Here is a 22,576-nt window from a genome sequence, read left to right as displayed (position 1 = left end):
TTTGGTATTGTTTTTCTGATAAAATATGATAGCATGAAAAAAATTCCTTTATTTGACTTTTATAGCTTGATTATAAAGAGTGCATCATTGTTGTGTTGTTTGCATTATTTTTCTCTTCGTTGTGAAAGTCCTGACTCTCCCAGATTTTCAAATGTTTAATGGATTTGCATGTGATTTAAATGGCTCTCTGACATCCCTTTTATCAACTTTGGGAAGTCCGTCTTTTGTAAGAATTGCAATTTCAATTAGTTTTGTATTTGAATTACACTGGCTAATATTTATATAATCAGCATTCACTGAAAGACTGACCAAAGGGATTACCATAATGGGCAGAGATAGCTGCTGATATTGAAGAGAGAGAGAGAGATTTGGGCAAGTACTAATTTTATGGAAGTCTGTTTATCAGTAAATATTTCTTATTATGATGACTTTTATAGTTGGATAGTTGGGTAGTAAAGACTCCATCTGCTGAATGTATGCTATAGAGGGTCACATCTTTCAAGTATATTTCCTGCTCTCTTTCCAGGCTCTTGCTTTCAGCAAATACCTATTGAGTCCTGCCTGATCTCCTGTGATAGGGTACTGAGTAAAAATTATTTATGCAGTATCTTGAAATATCTAGCTGAATGGGTTTTTTTTGTCATTGTTTTTTGTTTTGTATTCTCAGTCTGGTCAATCAGAATGACTCACAGGGTACTTCTGTTCTAAGAGTTTCTTGTTTTAATGGACAAATGTTTCATTATTTTCAGATCTTTAGCACAAACTGGAAAAAACACCCAGACATTTTCTTTATACCACTTAAAACAACAATAGAGTCTGGACCGCAGACATACTGGCCTCATCTCCAACCTCAAATTCAGCCCTCAATATTTGCCTATATAAGCAATGTTTACAGCCTCAGAAGCCAAACAATCTCTTCTTTTAGTTTTTATCTTGATTCCAGGCCCCACACTTTATTCTTTTTTTTTTGAGACGGAGTCTCGCTCTGTAGCCCGGGCTGGAGTGCAGTGGCCGGATCTCAGCTCACTGCAAGCTCCGCCTCCCGGGTTTACGCCATTCTCCTGCCTCAGCCTCCCAAGTAGCTGGGACTACAGGCGCCCGCCACCTCGCCCGGCTAGATTTTTGTATTTTTTTTTAGTAGAGACGGGGTTTCACCGTGTTAGCCAGGATGGTCTCGATCTCCTGACCTCGTGATCCGCCCGTCTCGGCCTCCCAAAGTGCTGGGATTACAGGCTTGAGCCACCGCGCCCGGCCCACACTTTATTCTTATCTGAGAGTCCTTGGAATATTTACATTTCCTGAAGTTCTGGAAAATGGATTGTCTCTGCTGTGTAGCTCCTCACTCCTTTCTCTCATTCTTTATAGCTTATTTGTGAATTTTTTACTCTGTCTCTGTAGTGCCCTTAGCATTAAAAAGAGTGATCTGCCATCCTGGTGGGTGTATATTTCTCCATCTTTGTGTGTTTGTGTGTGTGTGTGTGGTTTGTATCTAAAGCCATGGTGACTTCTGTATGGCTGTATATGTATTTTGATGTAGATGTGGAAAAAGAGCATAACTCTCACATGGGTTCTTTAGTTGCATTGTAGTATAATTAAAGCAGCATTGGGCCAATCTTCATTTTTCCTTTTATCCTACGGGTCTCTAACATTCAAAACTTCTGGAGTAGACAAGTAGATCTGCTCATTTGTGGGCCAGAAATAAATAAATGCTCTACCTTGTTTGATCATGTCATTTTTTATACATTGAATTCTATTTTTCACTTTTAAGCACTTTCCTTTGGAACTTATGTTCTGAAGATTCAATTACTTTTGTGTAATTTTCTCATGTTTCAGGATCTCTTGGAAGCCAGCGTTCTCTTTTGCATAAATTGGGCAAATAAGACTCATTGCTGACAGTTCTTATCATACACTCTTTGTCTTTTTCTGTGGAGTAGGAGGAACTCCTTTATTCAAGCCCCTTCAATAAGGATAATGGCAAAGAAATATACCTGTTTCAGCCAACAGGCTGCTAACAAAGTCTGTTTCACGGCATGACATCATAAAATAGAACATGCTGCTGTATTTGGAGACTTTGGAGTACCGATTCTTCCATCTTTTCAGTTAGAACGATGTGCATTTACTTTGTAGCAAGAAATAGCATTATATTACTCCATCTAGATTGTAGAACTAGAATAAAATTTAGAAAAATCAATGGAGTTCAGAAAACTACAGTAGAAACCCGCTTAGGTGATATAGTTGAAACTACCAGTTGGCTGCACTTAAATTAGGGAATAGTAATAATAAAAGATACATACGGCCGGGCGCGGTGGCTCAAGCCTGTAATCCCAGCACTTTGGGAGGCCGAGACGGGCGGATCACGAGGTCAGGAGATCGAGACCATCCTGGCTAACATGGTGAAACCCCGTCTCTACTAAAAATACAAAAACTAGCCGGGCGAGGTGGCGGGCGCCTGTAGTCCCAGCTACTCGGGAGGCTGAGGCAGGAGAATGGCGTAAACCTGGGAGACGGAGCTTGCAGTGAGCTGAGATCCGGCCACTGCACTCCAGTCCGGGCGACAGAGCGAGACTCTGCCTCAAAAAAAAAAAAAAAAAAAAAAAAAGATACATACATACTACAGACATTTTAACTTAACACATGTAGATTCACTCATCAATATTTTGTTGTTGGGCCAAGGTCTTTGCTTCTGTGAGGGGCCACAGTGTGCTTTGTCTTTCTAGTTTTATTTCTTTAAAGTGAAGCAAACGTTTAAAGACATGAAACTGGAGGGGCGGAGCAAGATGGCCGAATAGGAGCAGCTCCAGTCTCCAACTCCCAGCGCGAGCGACACAGAAGACCGGTGATTTCTGCGTTTTCAACTGAGGTACTGGGGTCATCTCGCTAGGGAGTGCCGGACAATCGGTGCTGGTCAGCTGCTGCAGCCTGACCAGCGTGAGCTGAAGCAGGGCGAGGCATCGCCTCACCTGGAAGCGCAAGGGGGAAAGGAATCCCTTTTTCCTAGCCAGGGGAACTGAGACACACAACACCTGGAAAATCGGGTAACTCCCACCCCAATACTGCGCTTTAAGGAAACAGGCACACCAGGAGAATATATCCCACACCTGGCCGGGAGGGTCCCACGCCCACGGAGCCTCCCTCACTGCTAACACAGCCGTCTGCGGTGATCTATCCGCAAGGCAGCAGCGAGGCTGGGGGAGGGGCGCCCGCCATTGCTGAGGCTTAAGTAGGTAAACAAAGCCGCTGGGAAGCTCGAACTGGGTGGAGCTCACAGCAGCTCAAGGAAGCCTGCCTGTCTCTGTAGACTCTACCTCTGCGGACAGCGCACAGCTGCAGCCCATTAGGGGAAAGAGCGGGGGCGGTGCAGACGCGAACGACTCTGTCTGACAGCTTTGGGGAGAGCCGTGGATCTCCTAACGCGGAGGTTGAGATCCGAGAACGGACAGACTGCCTGCTCAGGTGGGTCCCTGACCCCTGAGTAGCCTAGCTGGGAGACATCCCACACCTCACAGGGTGGAGTACACCCCTGAGAGGAAACTTCCAAAGAAAGAATCAGACAGGTACACTCGCTGTTCAGCAATATTCTATCTTCGGCAACCTCTGCTGCTGATACCCAGGCAAACAGGGTCTGGAGTGGACCTCAAGCAATCTCCAACAGACCAACAGACAGTCCTTCTGACTGTCAGACGGAAAACTATCAAACAGGAAGGACACCTATACCAAAACCCCATCCGTACGTCACCATCATCAAAGTCCAGAGACAGATAAAACCACAAAGATGGGGAAGAAGCAGGGCAGAAAAGCTGGAAATTCAAAAAATAAGAGCGCATCTCCCCCTGCAAAGGAGCGCAGCCCATCGCCAGCAACGGATCAAAGCTGGTCAGAGAATGACTTTGACGAGATGAGAGAAGAAGGCTTCAGTCCATCAAACCTCTCAGAGCTAAAGGAGGAATTACGTACCCAGCGCAAAGAAACTAAAAATCTTGAAAAAAAGTGGAAGAATTGACAGCTAGATTAATTAATGCAGAGAAGATCATAAACGAAATGACAGAGATGAAAACCATGACACGAGAAATACGTGACAAATGCACAAGCTTCAGTAACCGACTCGATCAACTGGAAGAAAGAGTATCAGCGATTGAGGATCAAATGAATGAAATGAAGCGAGAAGAGAAACCAAAAGAAAAAAGAAGAAAAAGAAATGAACAAAGCCTGCAAGAAGTATGGGATTATGTAAAAAGACCAAATCTACGTCTGATTGGGGTGCCTGAAAGTGAGGGGGAAAATGGAACCAAGTTGGAAAACACTCTTCAGGATATCATCCAGGAGAACTTCCCCAACCTAGTAGGGCAGGCCAACATTCAAATTCAGGAAATACAGAGAACGCCACAAAGATACTCCTCCAGAAGAGCAACTCCAACACACATAATTGCCAGATTCACCAAAGTTGAAATGAAGGAAAAAATCTTAAGGGCAGCCAGAGAGAAAGGTCGGGTTACCCACAAAGGGAAGCCCATCAGAATAACAGCAGACCTCTCGGCAGAAACTCTACAAGCCAGAAGAGAGTGGGGGCCAATATTCAACGTTCTTAAAGAAAAGAATTTTCAACCCAGAATTTCATATCCAGCCAAACTAAGCTTCATCAGTGAAGGAGAAATAAAATCCTTTACAGATAAGCAAATGCTTAGAGATTTTGTCACCACCAGGCCTGCCTTACAAGAGACCCTGAAGGAAGCCCTAAACATGGAAAGGAACAAGCGGTACCAGCCATTGCAAAAACATGCCAAAATGTAAAGACCATCGAGGCTAGGAAGAAACTGCATCAACTAACGAGCAAAATAACCAGTTAATATCATAATGACAGGATCAAGTTCACACATAACAATATTAACCTTAAATGTCAATGGACTAAATGCTCCAATTAAAAGACACAGACTGGCAAACTGGATCAAGAGTCAAGACCCATCAGTCTGCTGTATTCAGGAGACCCATCTCACATGCAGAGACATACATAGGCTCAAAATAAAGGGATGGAGGAAGATCTACCAAGCAAATGGAGAACAAAAAAAAGCAGGGGTTGCAATCCTAGTCTCTGATAAAACAGACTTTAAACCATCAAAGATCAAAAGAGACAAAGAAGGCCATTACATCATGGTAAAGGGATCAATTCAACAGGAAGAGCTAACTCTCCTAAATATATATGCACCCAATACAGGAGCACCCAGATTCATAAAGCAAGTCCTTAGAGACCTACAAAGAGACTTAGACTCCCATACAATAATAATGGGAGACTTCAACACTCCACTGTCAACATTAGACAGATCAACGAGACAGAAAGTTAACAAGGATATCCAGGAATTGAACTCATCTCTGCACCAAGCGGACCTAATAGACATCTATAGAACTCTCCACCCCAATCAACAGAATATACATTCTTCTCAGCACCACATCGCACTTATTCCAAAATTGACCACATAATTGGAAGTAAAGCACTCCTCAGCAAATGTACAAGAACAGAAATTATAACAAACTGTCTCTCAGACCACAGTGCAATCAAACTAGAACTCAGGACTAAGAAACTCAATCCAAACCGCTCAACTACATGGAAACTGAACAACCTGCTCCTGAATGACTACTGGGTACATAACGAAATGAAAGCAGAAATAAAGATGTTCTTTGAAACCAATGAGAACAAAGATACAACATACCAGAATCTCTGGGACACATTTAAAGCAGTGTGTAGAGGGAAATTTATAGCACTAAATGCCCACAAGAGAAAGCAGGAGAGATCTAAAATGGACACTCTAACATCACAATTAAAAGAACTAGAGAGGCAAGAGCAAACACATTCAAAAGCTAGCAGAAGGCAAGAAATAACTAAGATCAGAGCAGAACTGAAGGAGATAGAGACACAAAAAACCCTCCAAAAAATCAATGAATCCAGGAGTTGGTTTTTTGAAAAGATCAACAAAATTGACAGACCGCTAGCTAGACTAATAAAGAAGAAAAGAGAGAGGAATCAAATAGACGCAATAAAAAATGATAAAGGGGATATCACCACTGACCCCACAGAAATACAAACTACCATCAGAGAATACTATAAACACCTCTACGCAAATCAACTAGAAAATCTAGAAGAAATGGATAATTTCCTGGACACTTACACTCTCCCAAGACTAAACCAGGAAGAAGCTGAATCCCTGAATAGACCAATAGCAGGCTCTGAAATTGAGGCAACAATTAATAGCCTACCCACCAAAAAAAGTCCAGGACCAGATGGATTCACAGCTGAATTCTACCAGAGGTACAAGGTGGAGCTGGTACCATTCCTTCTGAAACTATTTCAATCAATAGAAAAAGAGGGAATCCTCCCTAACTCTTTTTATGAGGCCAACATCATCCTGATACCAAAGCCTGGCAGAGACACAACAAAAAGAGAGAATTTTAGACCAATATCCCTGATGAACATCGATGCAAAAATCCTCAATAAAATACTGGCAAACCGGATTCAGCAGCACATCAAAAAGCTTATCCACCATGATCAAGTGGGCTTCATCCCTGGGATGCAAGGCTGGTTCAACATTCGCAAATCAATAAACGTAATCCAGCATATAAACAGAACCAAAGACAAGAACCACATGATTATCTCAATAGATGCAGAAAAGGCTTTTGACAAAATTCAACAGCCCTTTATGCTAAAAACGCTCAATAAATTTGGTATTGATGGAACGTACCTCAAAATAATAAGAGCTATTTATGACAAACCCACAGCTAATATCATACTGAATGGGCAAAAACTGGAAAAATTCCCTTTGAAAACTGGCACAAGACAGGGATGCCCTCTCTCACCACTCCTATTCAACATAGTGTTGGAAGTTCTGGCTAGGGCAATCAGGCAAGAGAAAGAAATCAAGGGTATCCAGTTAGGAAAAGAAGAAGTCAAATTGTCCCTGTTTGCAGATGACATGATTGTATATTTAGAAAACCCCATTGTCTCAGCCCAAAATCTGCTTAAGCTGATAAGCAACTTCAGCAAAGTCTCAGGATACAAAATTAATGTGCAAAAATCACAAGCATTCTTATACACCAGTAACAGACAAGCAGAGAGCCAAATCAGGAATCAACTTCCATTCACAATTGCTTCAAAGAGAATAAAATACCTAGGAATCCAGCTTACAAGGGATGTCAAGGACCTCTTCAAGGAGAACTACAAACCACTGCTCAGTGAAATCAAAGAGGACACAAACAAATGGAAGAACATACCATGCTCATGGATAGGAAGAATCAATATCGTGAAAATGGCCATACTGCCCAAGGTGATTTATAGATTCAATGCCATCCCCATCAAGCTACCAATGACTTTCTTCACAGAATTGGAAAAAACGGCTTTAAAGTTCATATGGAACCAAAAAAGAGCCCGCATTGCCAAGACAATCCTAAGTCAAAAGGACAAAGCTGGAGGCGTCACGCTACCTGACTTCAAACTATACTACAAGGCTACAGTAACCAAAACAGCATGGTACTGGTACCACAACAGAGATATAGACCAATGGAACAGAACAGAGTCCTCAGAAATAATACCACACATCTACAGCCATCTGATCTTTGACAAACCTGAGAGAAACAAGAAATGGGGAAAGGATTCCCTATTTAATAAATGGTGCTGGGAAAATTGGCTAGCCATAAGTAGAAAGCTGAAACTGGATCCTTTCCTTACCCCTTATACGAAAATTAATTCAAGATGGATTAGAGACTTAAATGTTAGACCTAATACCATAAAAACCCTAGAAGAAAATCTAGGTAGTACCATTCAGGACATAGGCATGGGCAAGGACTTCATGTCTAAAACACCAAAAGCAACGGCAGCAAAAGCAAAATTGACACATGGGATCTAATTAAACTAAAGAGCTTTTGCACAGCCAAAGAAACTACCATCAGAGTGAACAGGCAACCTACAGAATGGGAAAAAATTTTTGCAACCTACTCATCTGACAAAGGGCTAATATCCAGAATCTACCAAGAACTCAAACAAATATACAAGAAAAAAGCAAACAACCCCATCAAAAAGTGGGGAAAGGATATGAACAGACATTTCTCAAAAGAAGACATCCATACAGCCAACAGACACATGAAAAAATGCTCATCATCACTGGCCATCAGAGAAATGCAAATCAAAACCACAATGAGATACCATCTCACACCAGTTAGAATGGCAATCATTAAGAAGTCAGGAAACAACAGGTGTTGGAGAGGATGTGGAGAAATAGGAACACTTTTACACTGTTGGTGGGATTGTAAACTAGTTCAACCATTATGGAAAACAGTATGGCGATTCCTCAAGGATCTAGAACTAGATGTACCATATGACCCAGCCATCCCACTACTGGGTATATACCCAAAGGATTATAAATTACTCTACTACAAAGACACATGCACACGTTTGTTTATTGCGGCACTATTCACAATAGCAAAGACTTGGAATCAACCCAAATGTCCATCTGTGACAGACTGGATTAAGAAAATGTGGCACATATACACCATGGAATACTATGCAGCCATCAAAAAGGATGAGTTTGCGTCCTTTGTAGGGACATGGATGCAGCTGGAAACCATCATTCTTAGCAAACTATCACAAGAAGAGAAAACCAAACACCGCATGTTCTCACTCATAGGTGGGAACTGAACAATGAGATCACTTGGACTCGGGAAGGGGAACATCACACACTGGGGCCTATCATGGGGAGGGGGGAGGAGGGAGGGATTGCATTGGGGAGTTATACATGATATAAACGTCATGCACATGTACCCTAGAACTTAAGTATAATAAAAAAAAAAAAAAAAAGAGAAAAAAAAAAAAAAAAAGACATGAAACCATCTGAGTGTGGGGTTTTACATTTGATGTTTTTATTTCCAATATTTTATAATCCAATTTTCACATTTGTTGGAACATTATATTTATTTTTTGCCTTTATTGAGTTATTCTACAATATTCAACTTGGCTTCTATGGAAAAATGCTATCTTTTCTCGCTTAATTTTCATTCATTTGTGTAATATTAAATAAAATAAAATAATTATAATGATACGGGTAAGTGGCACAGTGATTTGGGAACATACACAATTTGACTTGTTAAGTGTGTAGCTCTACTGATGAGAGTAGAAGTGCATGAACATATTGGAGAGTTGTCTATCATCAACAAATATTCAGGGCATGGGCACACATTATAGAAGGAATGGAGCATGTTGGTTGGTTAAATGGATGTTGGTTAAAATAACTTTTACTTATATGACCAGCATTGTCCTGTGCATTCTAGGGGATGCAGAAACACTTTCAACCTTGAGTTTTTTCTCCTCAGATATTAGCCCTGAATATCTAACTTTCTTTTTTTTTTTTTTTTGAGTTGAAGTCTCACTCTGTTGTCCAGGCTGGAGTGCAGTGGTGTGATCCTGGCTCACTGCAACCTCTGCCTCAGAGTTCAAGCAATTCTCTGCCTCAGGCTTCTGAGCAGCTGGGATTACAGGCGCCCGCCACCGCGCCTGGCTAATTTTTGTGTTTTTAGTAGAGACAGGGTTTCACCATCTTGGCCAGGCTGGTCTTGAACTCCTGACCTTGTGACCCACCTGCCTCGGCTTATATCCAACATTCTAAAAGGGATTTTAACTTGTCTAAATCAAAGCTCATCATCTTTGTTTTCAGCCATTCACCGCCCACTGTCATTCTCCCATACAGAACAAAATCTTTGCTCTTTCTGGGTTTCCTGCTCTGGTTAATGAGCCCACTGTCATTAGAACATTCAGAACATGGCAAATATTCCTTTTTTTTTTTTTTTTTGAGACAGGGTCTTGCTCTGTTGCCCAGGTTGGAGTGCCGTGGTGCACTCATGGCTCACTGCAGCCTCGACCTCCCAGGCTCAAGCGACCCTCCCACCCTAGCCATCCTGGTGGCAGGGACTGCAGGTACGAGCTATCATGCCCAGCTAATTTTTGTATTTTTTGTAGAGACGGGGTTTTGTCATGTTGCCCAAGCTGGTCTTGAATTCCTGGGCTCAAGCAGTCTGCCCTACCTTGGCCTCCCAAGGTGCTGGGATTACAGGCATGAGCCACTGCACCTGGCTGGTGTCAAATATTCTTGACATGTATTTCTAGGATTATAAATTTTGCTTTTAAGTACTGCTTTATTACATCCCATGTTTTCTGTTAAAAACTGCTTTGTGGAGATGTAATTGATGTACCAAGGGCTGCACATACTTAATAAATGCTCATGAAAACTTCACCACACTCAAGATGATGAACATATCCATCATTCCCACAAGTTTCCTCATGCACTAAGTTTTCTTGAGCACTAAAGATTTCATTTAACTTTTTTGTGGCCTGTGTTATTGCTCTTGTTACATTTGAGGGTGACTGTTGTTTATTTCTCTAGGTTCTTTTAAGATTTTTTTTCTTTTACCTTTTGTTTTATTTTTATGATCCTGCTTATTCTGCTTATTTTGATGGGCTTGTTTATTCTGCTTGGGAATTACCAGGTTTCTTGAATCTGTAGATTGAGTTTTTCCATCAATTTTGGAAAATGCTTAGTCATTGCCTTTGTAGATTTTGCCCCTGCCCCATTCTTTCTTCATTTACCTTTTTTCCTACATTTTTTATTTTACTTATCCTGTCTTCTGTGTTTTCTATCTTTTGTCTCTCCATGCTTTACTCCAAATAGTTTCTTCTGTCACTAATTCTTTATTTTGCTGCGTTGATGTGCTGTTAAGCTCATTCATTGATATCCTAATTTCATTTATGGCATTTTTCTGTTTTAGAATGCCTGGTTTTTCTTTATCTCTACAGGGTCTCTTTTTTGTCATTTCTTTTTAACATTTCCCTGCTGAAGTGTTCAAGCTTAGCATTTATATCTTTAAACATGGGAAACATCTTTGTTTTATAGCCTATTTCTGATATTTGAGTATTTGAGGTCCCCGTGATTTTTTTCTGTTTCCCTACTAGGCTGTCTTTTTCTAGAGCAGGTACTGTGTCTTATTCTGATTCAGAATGTCTGATATGAAGGCTGGCTTTCTATATTTATAGAAAGCTCACAGGTGATTGTGTTATATAGCTAGGATTTTATACCATTGAGTTAGAAAATGCTGAAATGCTAAAGCTGTATAGTATCAACTCTAAGGGCAGTGGGATTTTAGATTTATTCTTTAAGACAAAGAATAAATAGAAATGAATATAGGCCCCCACTGGCAGTTCTAATTATCATTCAATTAAATATTCCAGTGCAATACTAGAAACTGAAGAAGTTAAAGGCTATGTGTATTAGTTTCAGATCCTGGGATGTTTGTACCAGGGCTGAATTAAACACTGGACTAGTTGGGGGACTTGGGTTTTAGCTTATCCCAATTTAACTTTTAATTGACCATGGAGAAAATTTTGGTACTTTCTGTTTTAAATTGAAGTCAACATGTATTACTTGCATTTTGATTGTCATCGGGAGTTGATATGCAGTTAGTAATATGAATAGTAGCTACTGTGACTTCTACTCCTTTGACCATCAGCACTACCATTGCCATGATCATTACTGCCAATAGCCAACTATTCTATGCTAGAGACTGTGGCAGATGCTATATTAAGTGAACTTTTCCTCATGGGGAGCTATCTAGGGCCTCAGGAATAGATATACCCGTGACTGTTGTTCTTGTTACTCTAGCTGTCTCATTTTGGTTCTTTGTGAATCTGATGGTTTATTTTGCTTAAGAAGGAAAGCCCAGAGAATAAACAAATAGAATTTAGAAAGTCTTCTGTCCAAATATAAAATATATACCACCCTATTTGTAAAAATACATTATTTGTGAATTCATTCATCATTCAAAAATATTTGTTGAATATCATGTACTAGACAGACTCTAACAAGTAAACAAATACACAATTTAAAGTATTTTTAAGCTAAAATATTTTGTTACCTCTATAACCTTTTCATATATAAAGTAAAACTTAATTTTATTGAGGTGGTTTGTGAACCCATTTTTGAATGGTGGTGGATTTCACTTCATGGTTCCTGCAAACAAATGAAGCCATGTGCGATAAGTGAGAACTCAAAGCAAGTGGTCTCAGTGTAAACACATCAACATAAGCATATTATTTGTTAGGCATTTAAGATAAGCATTTATAATATTGAATATGCAATGATGGTTAAAGTGTCTCCAATTTAGTGTTTTCTTTTTTAGCTTATTTTCCAGTTATGCAACATATATTTTGTTCTCTGTTGTGCCATTTGACAGTGTGTCTAGACCATTAGCTAAAAAGATGCCTTTTATTTTTATTTTACATTACACTTGAGCTTAGCTAGACAAAACAGTTCAAAGCCATTTGTTTTTGGGGGTGAAGAGGAAGAGAGGGCAGAATCTATTTGTTCAGCAGCTGAGACCTAGTTTTGGAGGTCAGGGTTGTGTTTGAAAGGTGGAATTTGCTGACTTTTGCTATACAGTAGGTTTTTTTGTGGTGTTTTCTTTTTAAATTTTTTCTGGATCTAATTTTGCCTATTTCACATGCAGTACTGCAGGCACATTTCCAGATGTATACCCTAAATGTGTGCATGGTACCTATCAACTAGGAAAGCTTCTACACCAGAAGCGTCAAACGATGTTTTGCCTCTCATTTTCTCTCAGTTGCAATGAGAAATAAGTGCCTTTGGACCACAGTGGTATTTAGCTGCTGCCTGTAACACTTCAGCGCCCACTCTTTGATGCCATAGGGCATCATCCTGTGCTAATGTGTGCGGTTTTTCTCCTCTCATGACCAGGTTATTGAGGCTTGTACTTTATGAAATTGCTGCTGGCTGCAGGACAAGGGAATAGAACTTGTTTTCTTTTAGTCACTTTCTTTTTTTTTTTTTGAGACGGAGTCTCGCTCTGTCGCCCAGGCTGGAGTGCAGTGGCCGGATCTCAGCTCACTGCAAGCTCCGCCTCCCGGGTTCCCGCCATTCTCCTGCCTCAGCCTCCCAAGTAGCTGGGACTACAGGCGCCCGCCAACGCGCCCGGCTAGTTTTTTGTATTTTTAGTAGAGACGGGGTTTCACTGTGTTAGCCAGGATGGTCTCGATCTCCTGACCTCGTGATCCGCCCGTCTCGGCCTCCCAAAGTGCTGGGATTACAGGCTTGAGCCACCGCGCCCGGCCTTAGTCACTTTCAAATGGGAAGTCCTGTATGTTGATTACAGGATGTGTTGGTAACATTGCCACTTTTCCTTCGAGTTTCATAAGACTTTGTAATTTGGGGATTCTAACTTTCAAGAAATTTAGCCAATGGATTTAAGTCTCCTGTGTGTGGGGGTTGTTTTCCATTTTTGCTTTTTGTTGTTTTTAAACATCCCTTACCAGTAGGAATCAGGGAAGGGAAACAGGTTTATGGTGGGCCTTGATTTTTTTTTTTTTTTTTTTTTAAGGCAGAGTCTCCCTCTGTTGCCCGGGCTGGAGTGCACTGGCGCGATCTTGGCTCACTGCAACTTTCAGTTCCTGGGTTCAAGCGATTCTCTTGCCTCAGGCTCCTAAGCAGCTGGGACTACAGGCGCCTGCCACCACGCCCGGCTGTTTTTTGTATTTTTAGTAGAGACGGGGTTTCACCATGTTGGCCAGGCTTGTCTCGAACTCCTGACCTCAAGTAATCTGACTGCCTTGGCCTCCCAAAGTGCTGGGATTACAGGCGTGAGCCTCTGCGCCCAGCCAGTGGGCCTTCATTTTAACCTGTTCTAAAGGAGCAGGCCATATGGCATAGGTAGAAGGTTTAAAGGTCACTAACATCAGCCATTAGTCTCCAAGGCAAAATTACTGTCAATTACTCTGCCCTGGAAATACCAGCAAGCTTTTCTTCCAGTTACTCTTAGCAAAGTGTACTTCTGGCGATATCACCTTTTGTGGAATTTCCTCTTTGCTATTTAAAATAAAAAGCAAACTCTTATTTCATTTGGGTCAAATGAAATTGTTAGCACAACTATAGAATATTTCTGTTTGGTAGACTATGGGAAACAGGTGGACTTTCAGCTATGAAATATTTTCTCTAGTTAAATATAGTAAGTTCTACCCTCTTAGCTTTTATCATTCTCTATGAATCACACATCATTTTTCACATCATATTGTCACTTGTCCAGATATTCTTTTGGGATTTCTCTAAAAGGGTTAATGATCTCAACCTCTTTCTAACCATTAAGGATCAGGATTAAATTTGTCTTCTTTCTCAGAAGTATTCCCAGTAGCAATATACTCTTCTTTGTCCTGTTTAGGCAACATGGAGATCTGTTGATTCCTTCATGTCCTTTTCTGTTATGAATGTTAACTTTTCTTGGTTGATAGATTGATAACTGTGTCTGGCATTTTTGTTCTGTTGTATTTTGGGTGTGTGAAAATTGTATAAGACGAGAATGTCTAAGGTTTTTGTTTGCTTAGGACTGAACATTATCCTCAGTCATGCCCTGTAAGCTTGCTGGGCACTTGATCTTTATTGACTCTACCATCTCAAAAAATAGAGAAAATAGGTAAAAACAAAAAGAATAATTGGAAAAGCTCCTGTGGAGCAAAATTTTCACATGGCAGAATGATTCAGCAGTTTCAGGGGAACTTTATTGATTGAACAGTTTTTTAAAGTCTTTTTATTTTGTGGTGTTTTAACAAGCATTTAGTTAAAGTACAGATACTTTAAATGTGATGATACTGAAAATATTTTGATAATGGAATGTTGTAAGAAAAATTTAATTTTCATAGGAAGCCTACATTTAATTTTATAAGTAAAATTATATCTAAATTAAAAAAAACTATACTGTCAAATTATATGCCAAAATACGTTTCAGAGATATAAAGGCTAAAATGTGTAAAAAAACCCAGAAAATCTGCGATAAAATAGGAGGGAATATTTATCTGATCAAGACGGGGGCTTTGTAAGCATATGAGGAAATTGTGTTTTTGTGGTTTGTAGTCATAAAATAGATTGACAACATTAAAAAAATACAGACCTTCCAAGGCTGGCTATATAAATTGTGGGGCCCAGTTCCAAATTAAAATGTAGACTCCTTATTCAGAACATAGGAAAATGGACCAGAAAGGCACTAAAGTATAAAACTTTTCCTTCTGTGGTCTTTCTCATCTTGTCAAAGTGATTTGTGTTTTCTATTTAGTGCCATCAGTGTAAATAAATCTAAATTTTGCTTTATTGGCATGAATTTTACCATTTTTCTTCATATTGTGTGACACTAGTTTTAAATGCAAATGTAAGAACATCTAACTCGTGTGGAATCAGCAAATTTTTTTTTTTTTTGTCTTCAACTTTTATTTTAAGTTCAGGGGTACATGTGCAGTATACGCAGGTTTGTTACATAGGTAAACATGTGCCATGGTGCTTTGCTGCACAGATCATCCCATCACGTAGGTATTAAGCCCAGCATCAATTAACTATTCATCCTGATACTCTCCCTTCCTCCACTACCCCCCTCCAACAGGCTCCAGTGTGTGATGTTCCCCTCAATGTGTCCATGTGTTGTGATCATTCAGGTACCGCTTATAAGTGAGAACATGTGGTGTTTGGTTTTCTGTTCCTGTGTTAGTTTGCTGAAGATAATGGCTTCCAACTCCATCTGTGTCCCTGCAAAGGACATGATCTCATTCCTTTTTGTGGCTGCATAGTATTCCATGCTGGTGTATATGTACCACATTTTCTTGTTCTAGTTTATCATTGATGGGCATTTACATTGATTCCATGTCTTTGCTATTGGGAATCACCAAACTTAAACAATTTGTATTTTGTATTTGTACATTCATTTGTGATCATTTTTACCAGAATAGTGGAAACACTGCACAAAACTAACTCAACAATAGCCATTTTTGTTTCACTTCTTGATTTGAGCACCTTCTGCTAACATTGTCTGTCTTCTGTTTGCTGATGAGTAAGGAAGGACTGGAAGGAAATGGAATTATGAATTTTTGAGGAGTGTGGCTCCAGGCTGAAACCCTATGTGATTTTTCAGGCCTTACCATAGGCAATGACCAAGGCTTTAAAACCTGGTGGCCTCATGGGGGAAAGCTGCCCTCCCCATAGTAGACTTGATGCATAGCCAGTGCATTACAGTCTAAGTGAAGTTGTAATGAAGGGGTCAAACCTCCCTGACTGGTCATGCTCTTATGCCTATTTGCATTCCTAGCCCAGACACCTTCATTCCTCGATCTCTTTATCTGAGGTCTTTGGCTGAGGTCCTCTTCAGGCACCTCTGTCAAGGCCATTTTGTGGAGGACGGAGTTGGAAACCTCAACGACATTTTCCTCAGTCTTACTTAGTACTAGCTACTTTACAATTCCTAGTCCTTCCCTCTCACCCTTCCCTGACCGCTGAGTTTATAACACTGCCGGAACCTTTCATTTGGGGCCCCCTCAGCAGTGAGACAATCCCCACATTCACGACGATCCACCTCACCCTCAAGTCATGCAGTGTACAGTGGAGAAAAATGGGGCTGGGGGGAGTTGGTGCTTCCTCAGGTTTTAAACCTTTGTTTATACTATTATATCACAATAAGTGATCAACTTTCATTTTTGGCTTGTTGCATTGATTCACTACTCTGAGCTCTTTCTTTCAGCCTTCAGGTTGTTCTGTCATTCTGGGTTCTTCTACGTTATCATTTTCACTGTTAAGCGGTTGGCTAACACAGGGAAGTAACATCAATAAGAAGGGATATGATGGTGGGGTTCCTTGTGTTAAAAGAAAAACTTTAGACAAGTTAAATTTAATCAAGTTAATTGCACAATGAATGATTCATAAATCAGGCAGCACCCTGAACCAGAATAGATTCAGAGAGACTCCAGTGCTGCTGAGTGGTTGGAGAGAATTTACGGACAGAAAAAGTAAAGTGACATACAGAAGACGGAAGTAAGATACAGAAACACCTGGATTAGTTAGTTACAGCTTGGTGTTTGCCTTATTTGGACATGGTTTGAACAGATGGCCACCTTTATTGTGTGAAACTCAGTGATTGGTAAAAGAGTAGGTAGCAGTCTGTTTAGACATCCAGTTAGATTACAGTTCTATGTATGAAGTATGTGTGAAGAAACATTTAGGCTGAACTTACAAGAAGGCAACTTTAGGCTAAATTTAATTTAACACTTGATTGCTTGTGTTTCTTAGAACACCATTGTCTTCTTTCTACATTTGAATCAAGTTCCGATGAACCCGCTAGGCTGCCAGTGTACCCACTCACTCAGTGGTAGACATAAAGTGCTCACTGTGTACTCTGAGTCTCGGTGAACTCTCACACTTTATGTGTTCATGGGACATTGTGGACGTATACCCAAATGGGCCTCAAGGAACTGTGGACAAACGTATTGCATGTATCTCCTTGCTCAAGCCCATGCTCCATTGTTACATCAGACTTCATTTAACACAAGTTCAAAGTTAAAGTTAAGAATTTCAATCAGCAAGAAAAAAACAAACAATCCCATCAAGAAATGGGTTAAGGACACGAATAGACAAATCTTAAAAGAAGATATACACCTGGCCAACAAGCATGTGAAAAAATGCTCAACATCGCTAATTATCAGGGAAATGCAAATCAAAACCTCAATGCAATGCCACCTTACTCCTGAGAGAATGGCCATAATAAAAAAAATGAAAAAAAAAAAAAGGATGTTAGCAGGGATGTGGTAAAAAGGGAACACTTTTACACTGTTGGTCAGAATGTAAACTAGTACGACCACTATGAAAAACAATGTGGAGATTCTTTGAAGAACTAAAAGTAGATCTGCCAATTGATCCAGCAGTCCCACTCCCGGGTATCTAACCCAGAGGAAAGGAAGTTATTATACAAAAAAGATAATTGCACACACATGTTTATAGCAGCACCATTTGCAATCGCAAAAACATTGAACCAGCCCAAATGCCCATCAGTCAACGAGTGAATAAATAAAATGTGGTATATATAGACGATGGAATATTACTCGGCCATAAAAATAAACAAAATAATGACATTCACAGCAACCTGGATGGAATTGGAGACCATTATTCTAAGTGAAATAACTCAGAAATGGAAAGCCAAATATTGCATGTTCTCACTCATAAGTGGGAGCTAAGCTATGAGGATGCAAAGGCATAAAAATGATACATTGGACTTTGGGGACTTGGGGGAAAGGGGCGGAGGTGGCGTGAGGGATAAAAGACTACACATTGTGTACAATGTACACTGCTCGGGTGACAGGTGCACTAAAATCTCAGAAATCACCACTAAAGTACTGATCCATGTAACAAAACACCACCTGTTCCCCAAAAACCTATTGGAGAAAAAAAAAAGATGAGGAATGGTCACTTTGATACAGAAAAAGAAAAACATTTAGCTTATTTGGTTGTATATTTTTCCTCCTTGAAACTTGGCTTGTATATGCCAGGACAAGTGTTTCAAAATTAATTAATATCATGTTCCTATATCTCTTGTGAGTTCTAATGACTTAAGCTGAAATTTTCCTATTTGGAAATCATTACTCTGTTGACAGGAGGGAGTAAGTTTGAATTTCACAAATACATATGTATTGTATCTTTGTAAAACATGTTGAATATTGGCCAAAAAGTGTAACTTCTAGGTGGACATAGAGCTTGTCTCTCTTCACTATTGTGGCCTTTGATATCTCCCCCAATGATTAATAAATATTTGTTTAATGAATTAGAGTCTAGTCTTCTAGAATATTTTCCCATCATGACAGTTTTCATCTGGATACCTGGACATGGATTTCCTTTAAGCCACAGATAATTGTCTCTAATAATAAATATGCTCATTATTCTTTCCTAGGTGTGGGTCTTGGCTTCTATTAAGAAAATTGAAACCTTTATAAATTTTAAAAGGGGCCACTGTGGTTTTCCCATTTCCCCCCAACAATTTATTATGAATTTTTTTTTTTTTTCTTGTGAGGCAGTGTCTCACTCTGTTGCCCAGGCTGGAGTACAGTGGCATGAACTCAGCTCACTGCAACCTCCGCCTCCCAGGTTCAAGCAATTCCTCTGCCTCAGCCTCCCAAGTAGCAGGATTACAGGTGCCCACCACTATGCCTGGCTAATTTTTTGCATTTTTAGTAGAGGCAGGATTTCTCCATGTTGGCCAGGCTGGTCTCAAACTCCTGACCTCAAGTGATCTGCCCACCTCGGCCTCTCAAAGTGCTGGGATTACAGGTGTGAGCCACCACTCCCAGCCAATTATGAATATTTTCATACAGAAAAGTTCAAGAATTGTACAGTAAATACTTATATGTCTACTACCTAGATTCTACAATTAACATTTTAATATACTTGCTTTACCAAATAATCTAACCATCTTCTCATCCTTCTGTGTGTTTATTGGTCTATCTTTTATGTATACATTTTGAGAAAGTTGCAAGTATCAATACATTTCATGTCTAAAAACTTCAGAATTAATCTCCAGTGTTTTGAATGCTTTCAGGGCATGACCATATGAAATTATATGTAGACATTTGGAACAGATAACTGTTAGGAAATTAAACTCCATCACTTTACTTTATTTTCCATACTTAGATTGGAAGGATAGGTTAGAAAGGAAGAAAACTACTTTAGCTCTGTATACTTTTTAATAGTTTACAGAGAATTTTCATGTGTATTATCTCATTTGATCCAATATTACTATTAGTAGTAATAGTAGCTAACATTTATGGAATGCTTACTTTGTATTGGGTACTGTGCAGGTTTACCTTTAAGGAAGGTATTATGTTAAATTCTTTTCATCCCACTTACAGTTGGTTGTCATATCTATTTTTCAAATGGATTGATTTGTTCACTTAAAAGAATAGTTTTCAGCCCTGTAGTAAGCCTTTTAAATTCATATTTGTCAGCTGCTGCTATTTTTAGACTGAAGTCTTGGGTTTTTGATGTGTTCCTAGGACACAAGCATTTTCTTGGATATTTTATCCTTGTAGGTTTCTATTCAGAATAATATTTGAGCATAACTTAGGAAAAGTTGCTGAAAATGTTCCTGTTTTTTTTTTTGTCTCTTTATTAATCAACCTCTAATCCCAGTATGTTACATTACTTTAAAGGCGCAAAATCTCATATAATCTAATGGATTATATGAGAGTGTGCATTTAATAGTTATTTCTTCTTGGATTATTAATTATTAATATTCTATGAATAATAAAAAATAGCTACTTTTTGTGTATTATTATACAGTGTGCCAGTCATTGTGATTATCTTTATAATTGTCTGTATAATTTGTGTAAAATACTGTAAGAGTTGAGAAGCAGAGTGGGGTTAAATGGCTTGTCCTGTGTCACGTGACTAATAAATGGAAGAACCAGGATACAAGTGTTTCAGCTCCAGAGTCCGTGTTTGACCTCTACTCTGCTGTTTTCCATGGTGTGATCCTGAGACCACCTGCCTCATAATTTCTTGGGGTGATTATTAGATATGTAGATTTCTGAGCCTTACTCCAGACCTGCTGATTCTGAATCTCTGTGGATGAAATACCTTTTTTTTGGGTCATTCAGTTGATTCTCATGTACAGTAAAGTTTGAGAACCACTGTGCTATGCTTTTCTACAAACATTATTCTGTTTTAATCTCTGTTAGCCTAGAAAAATAGCCAAACTCTATTAATCATTCTTATCCTTGGAGTATATGAAATTTTGGATTGATCATTATGCTTTTATCTTTGCTTCAAGATTGTCATGGATTTTAAGCACCCAGATGGTATTGCAGTGCCAGTTATGTTGCCTCGTCGGAGTTTGCTGGTGATGACAGGAGAATCTAGATACCTTTGGACACATGGGTATGTATTGAAGTATGACAGGATTCTTTTGACTTTATGAGACTTCTCATTCTTCTGTGTCTGAGCCACAGGGACCATGTCCTGTGCCTGCAGATTGAGACTTCTGGGTTCAGAACTCCTAGGGGCATCTGTCTAGTTTTGTTTTTGTTAAACATTACCTTTCCACTTGGAAAAAAATTTTAATTTATAGCAAACTTGCAAGCATAGTATAGTGAACTCCCTTCGCCTTTCACCTGCATTTACTAATTTTGAATATTTGGGACATTTTTTATTTCTCTCTCACATATGTTATCATTATTATTTTTACTGAATCATTTTAGAGTAAGTTATAGACATCATGGCTTACTCTTCCATGCTTCATTGTGTATTTCCTAAGAACAAGGACATTGTGTATGTCAGGGATTGGCAAGCTATGGCTAGTGGGCCACATTCAGCTCTCAGGCTGTTTTTGTACAGCTCTTGAGCTCTGAATGGTTTTTACATTTTTAAAGGCTGTAAAACAAAAAAACAATGAACAATGTTTGACAGAGACTATATGTGGCCCTCAGTGCCTAAAATATTCACTCTCTGGCCCTTTACAGAAAAAGTTGGCCAACCTCTGTTCTATAAAACCACAGTGCAGTGCTCAAATTCAGGAAATTCAGCATTGATAAAATACTCTGATTATACTCTTATACAATCCATATTCAAATATTGCTAGTTTTATGTTACAGTGCTTTAAGCATTCTTTCTGATCCAGGATTCAGTCTGTGATCCCACGTTATGTTTAAATCTTGTTAATTCTGTTTAGTCTTTTATTTGAAACAGTTTCTCAACTTTTCTTTGCTCTTAATGACATTGACTCTTTTAAGGAGGCCAATTGTGTTGTAGAATGCCCTGCAATTTGCGTTTGTTTGATTTAATCAAAATCTAAAGAAATGAGTATGTGCTTCTGTTAGGGATACATCTTTAGCCTTTTGAGGAGAGGCCATTACACTGCTGAAATTTACATATTTTGTCCCTTAAAATACTGCTGAGTTCTGTACTTATTAACTGTGTTCTGCTTTGGAGCTTTTAGCTGACATATTTTTATGAAAATTCAAGGCAATGAACATGTAAATGATTTTATAACCTGTCCTAAATGTGAGCCATTAAAAAATGATGACCTGATTTTGTGCACTGGGGCTTAAATTTGTGTGATTTTTTTTTCATGGCCATTAAAATATTTGCACTTAAAATGAAAACAAAAAATGATGATGTGATCCGTTAATTTCAGGTCTTCTTAGAATTCTGAGAATGATGACATTTTCTTTTCTGGGTTCAAGCATTTTTGCTATCACTAATGTTTAAACTTCTTAAGAGTAATATTATAACAACAGCAAATATAAAGTTAGAAATTACTTTTCATGTATATATTGTGAAAATATTTTAATCTATTCTGGTAATGGTACAGGTTAATTTTCCTAAAACAACATTTGATCACATTATTGTCTTACTGAAAGCATGTTGTGCTATTAAATGTTGATAGAGTTGTCTCTGGAAAGTTAGATTATAGGTAATATTTATTTTTAATCTTTGCTCTGGAATCAGAATTCTCTACAGTATTTTTAGGGAAAAAAAACCTGAGTATTATTTTTGTGCCTGCCATTGATACACATTGCCTGTAACGTCACTGTGTGTGTGTGTGTGTGTGTGTGTGTGTGTTAGGAAGAGAGAGAGATGGGGAAATGGGGAAATGGGGGAGAGTGTGAGGGAGGGAGGCAAAGAGACCAGAGGCAAGAAAGAGAGAGAGAGAGATAAATGATACACCAATCATTGACATGTTTATC

At 39.2% G+C, this 22,576-nt stretch overlaps 1 protein-coding gene across 7 annotated transcripts in view; it reads left to right on the top strand.

The window, feature by feature from the left end:
* The window catches only part of ALKBH8 (alkB homolog 8, tRNA methyltransferase), a 74,410-nt gene that overhangs the window by 20,679 nt on the left and 31,155 nt on the right, over window positions 1-22,576 (top strand). For all 7 annotated transcript variants that reach the window (XM_033204667.1, XM_033204662.1, XM_033204664.1 and 4 more), the window contains one exon: window positions 20,662-20,768. In XM_033204667.1, coding sequence (XP_033060558.1) covers window positions 20,662-20,768 — 107 coding nt within the window. The remainder of the gene's footprint in view (window positions 1-20,661; window positions 20,769-22,576) is intronic.

The sequence above is a fragment of the Trachypithecus francoisi genome, unplaced genomic scaffold, assembly GCF_009764315.1.
Source record: "Trachypithecus francoisi isolate TF-2019V2 unplaced genomic scaffold, Tfra_2.0 Lachesis_group8, whole genome shotgun sequence".
Classification (NCBI taxonomy): domain Eukaryota; kingdom Metazoa; phylum Chordata; class Mammalia; order Primates; family Cercopithecidae; genus Trachypithecus; species Trachypithecus francoisi.
The sequence above is the reverse complement of the archived record's forward strand: the minus strand, read 5'-3'. Positions and strand labels throughout refer to the sequence as shown.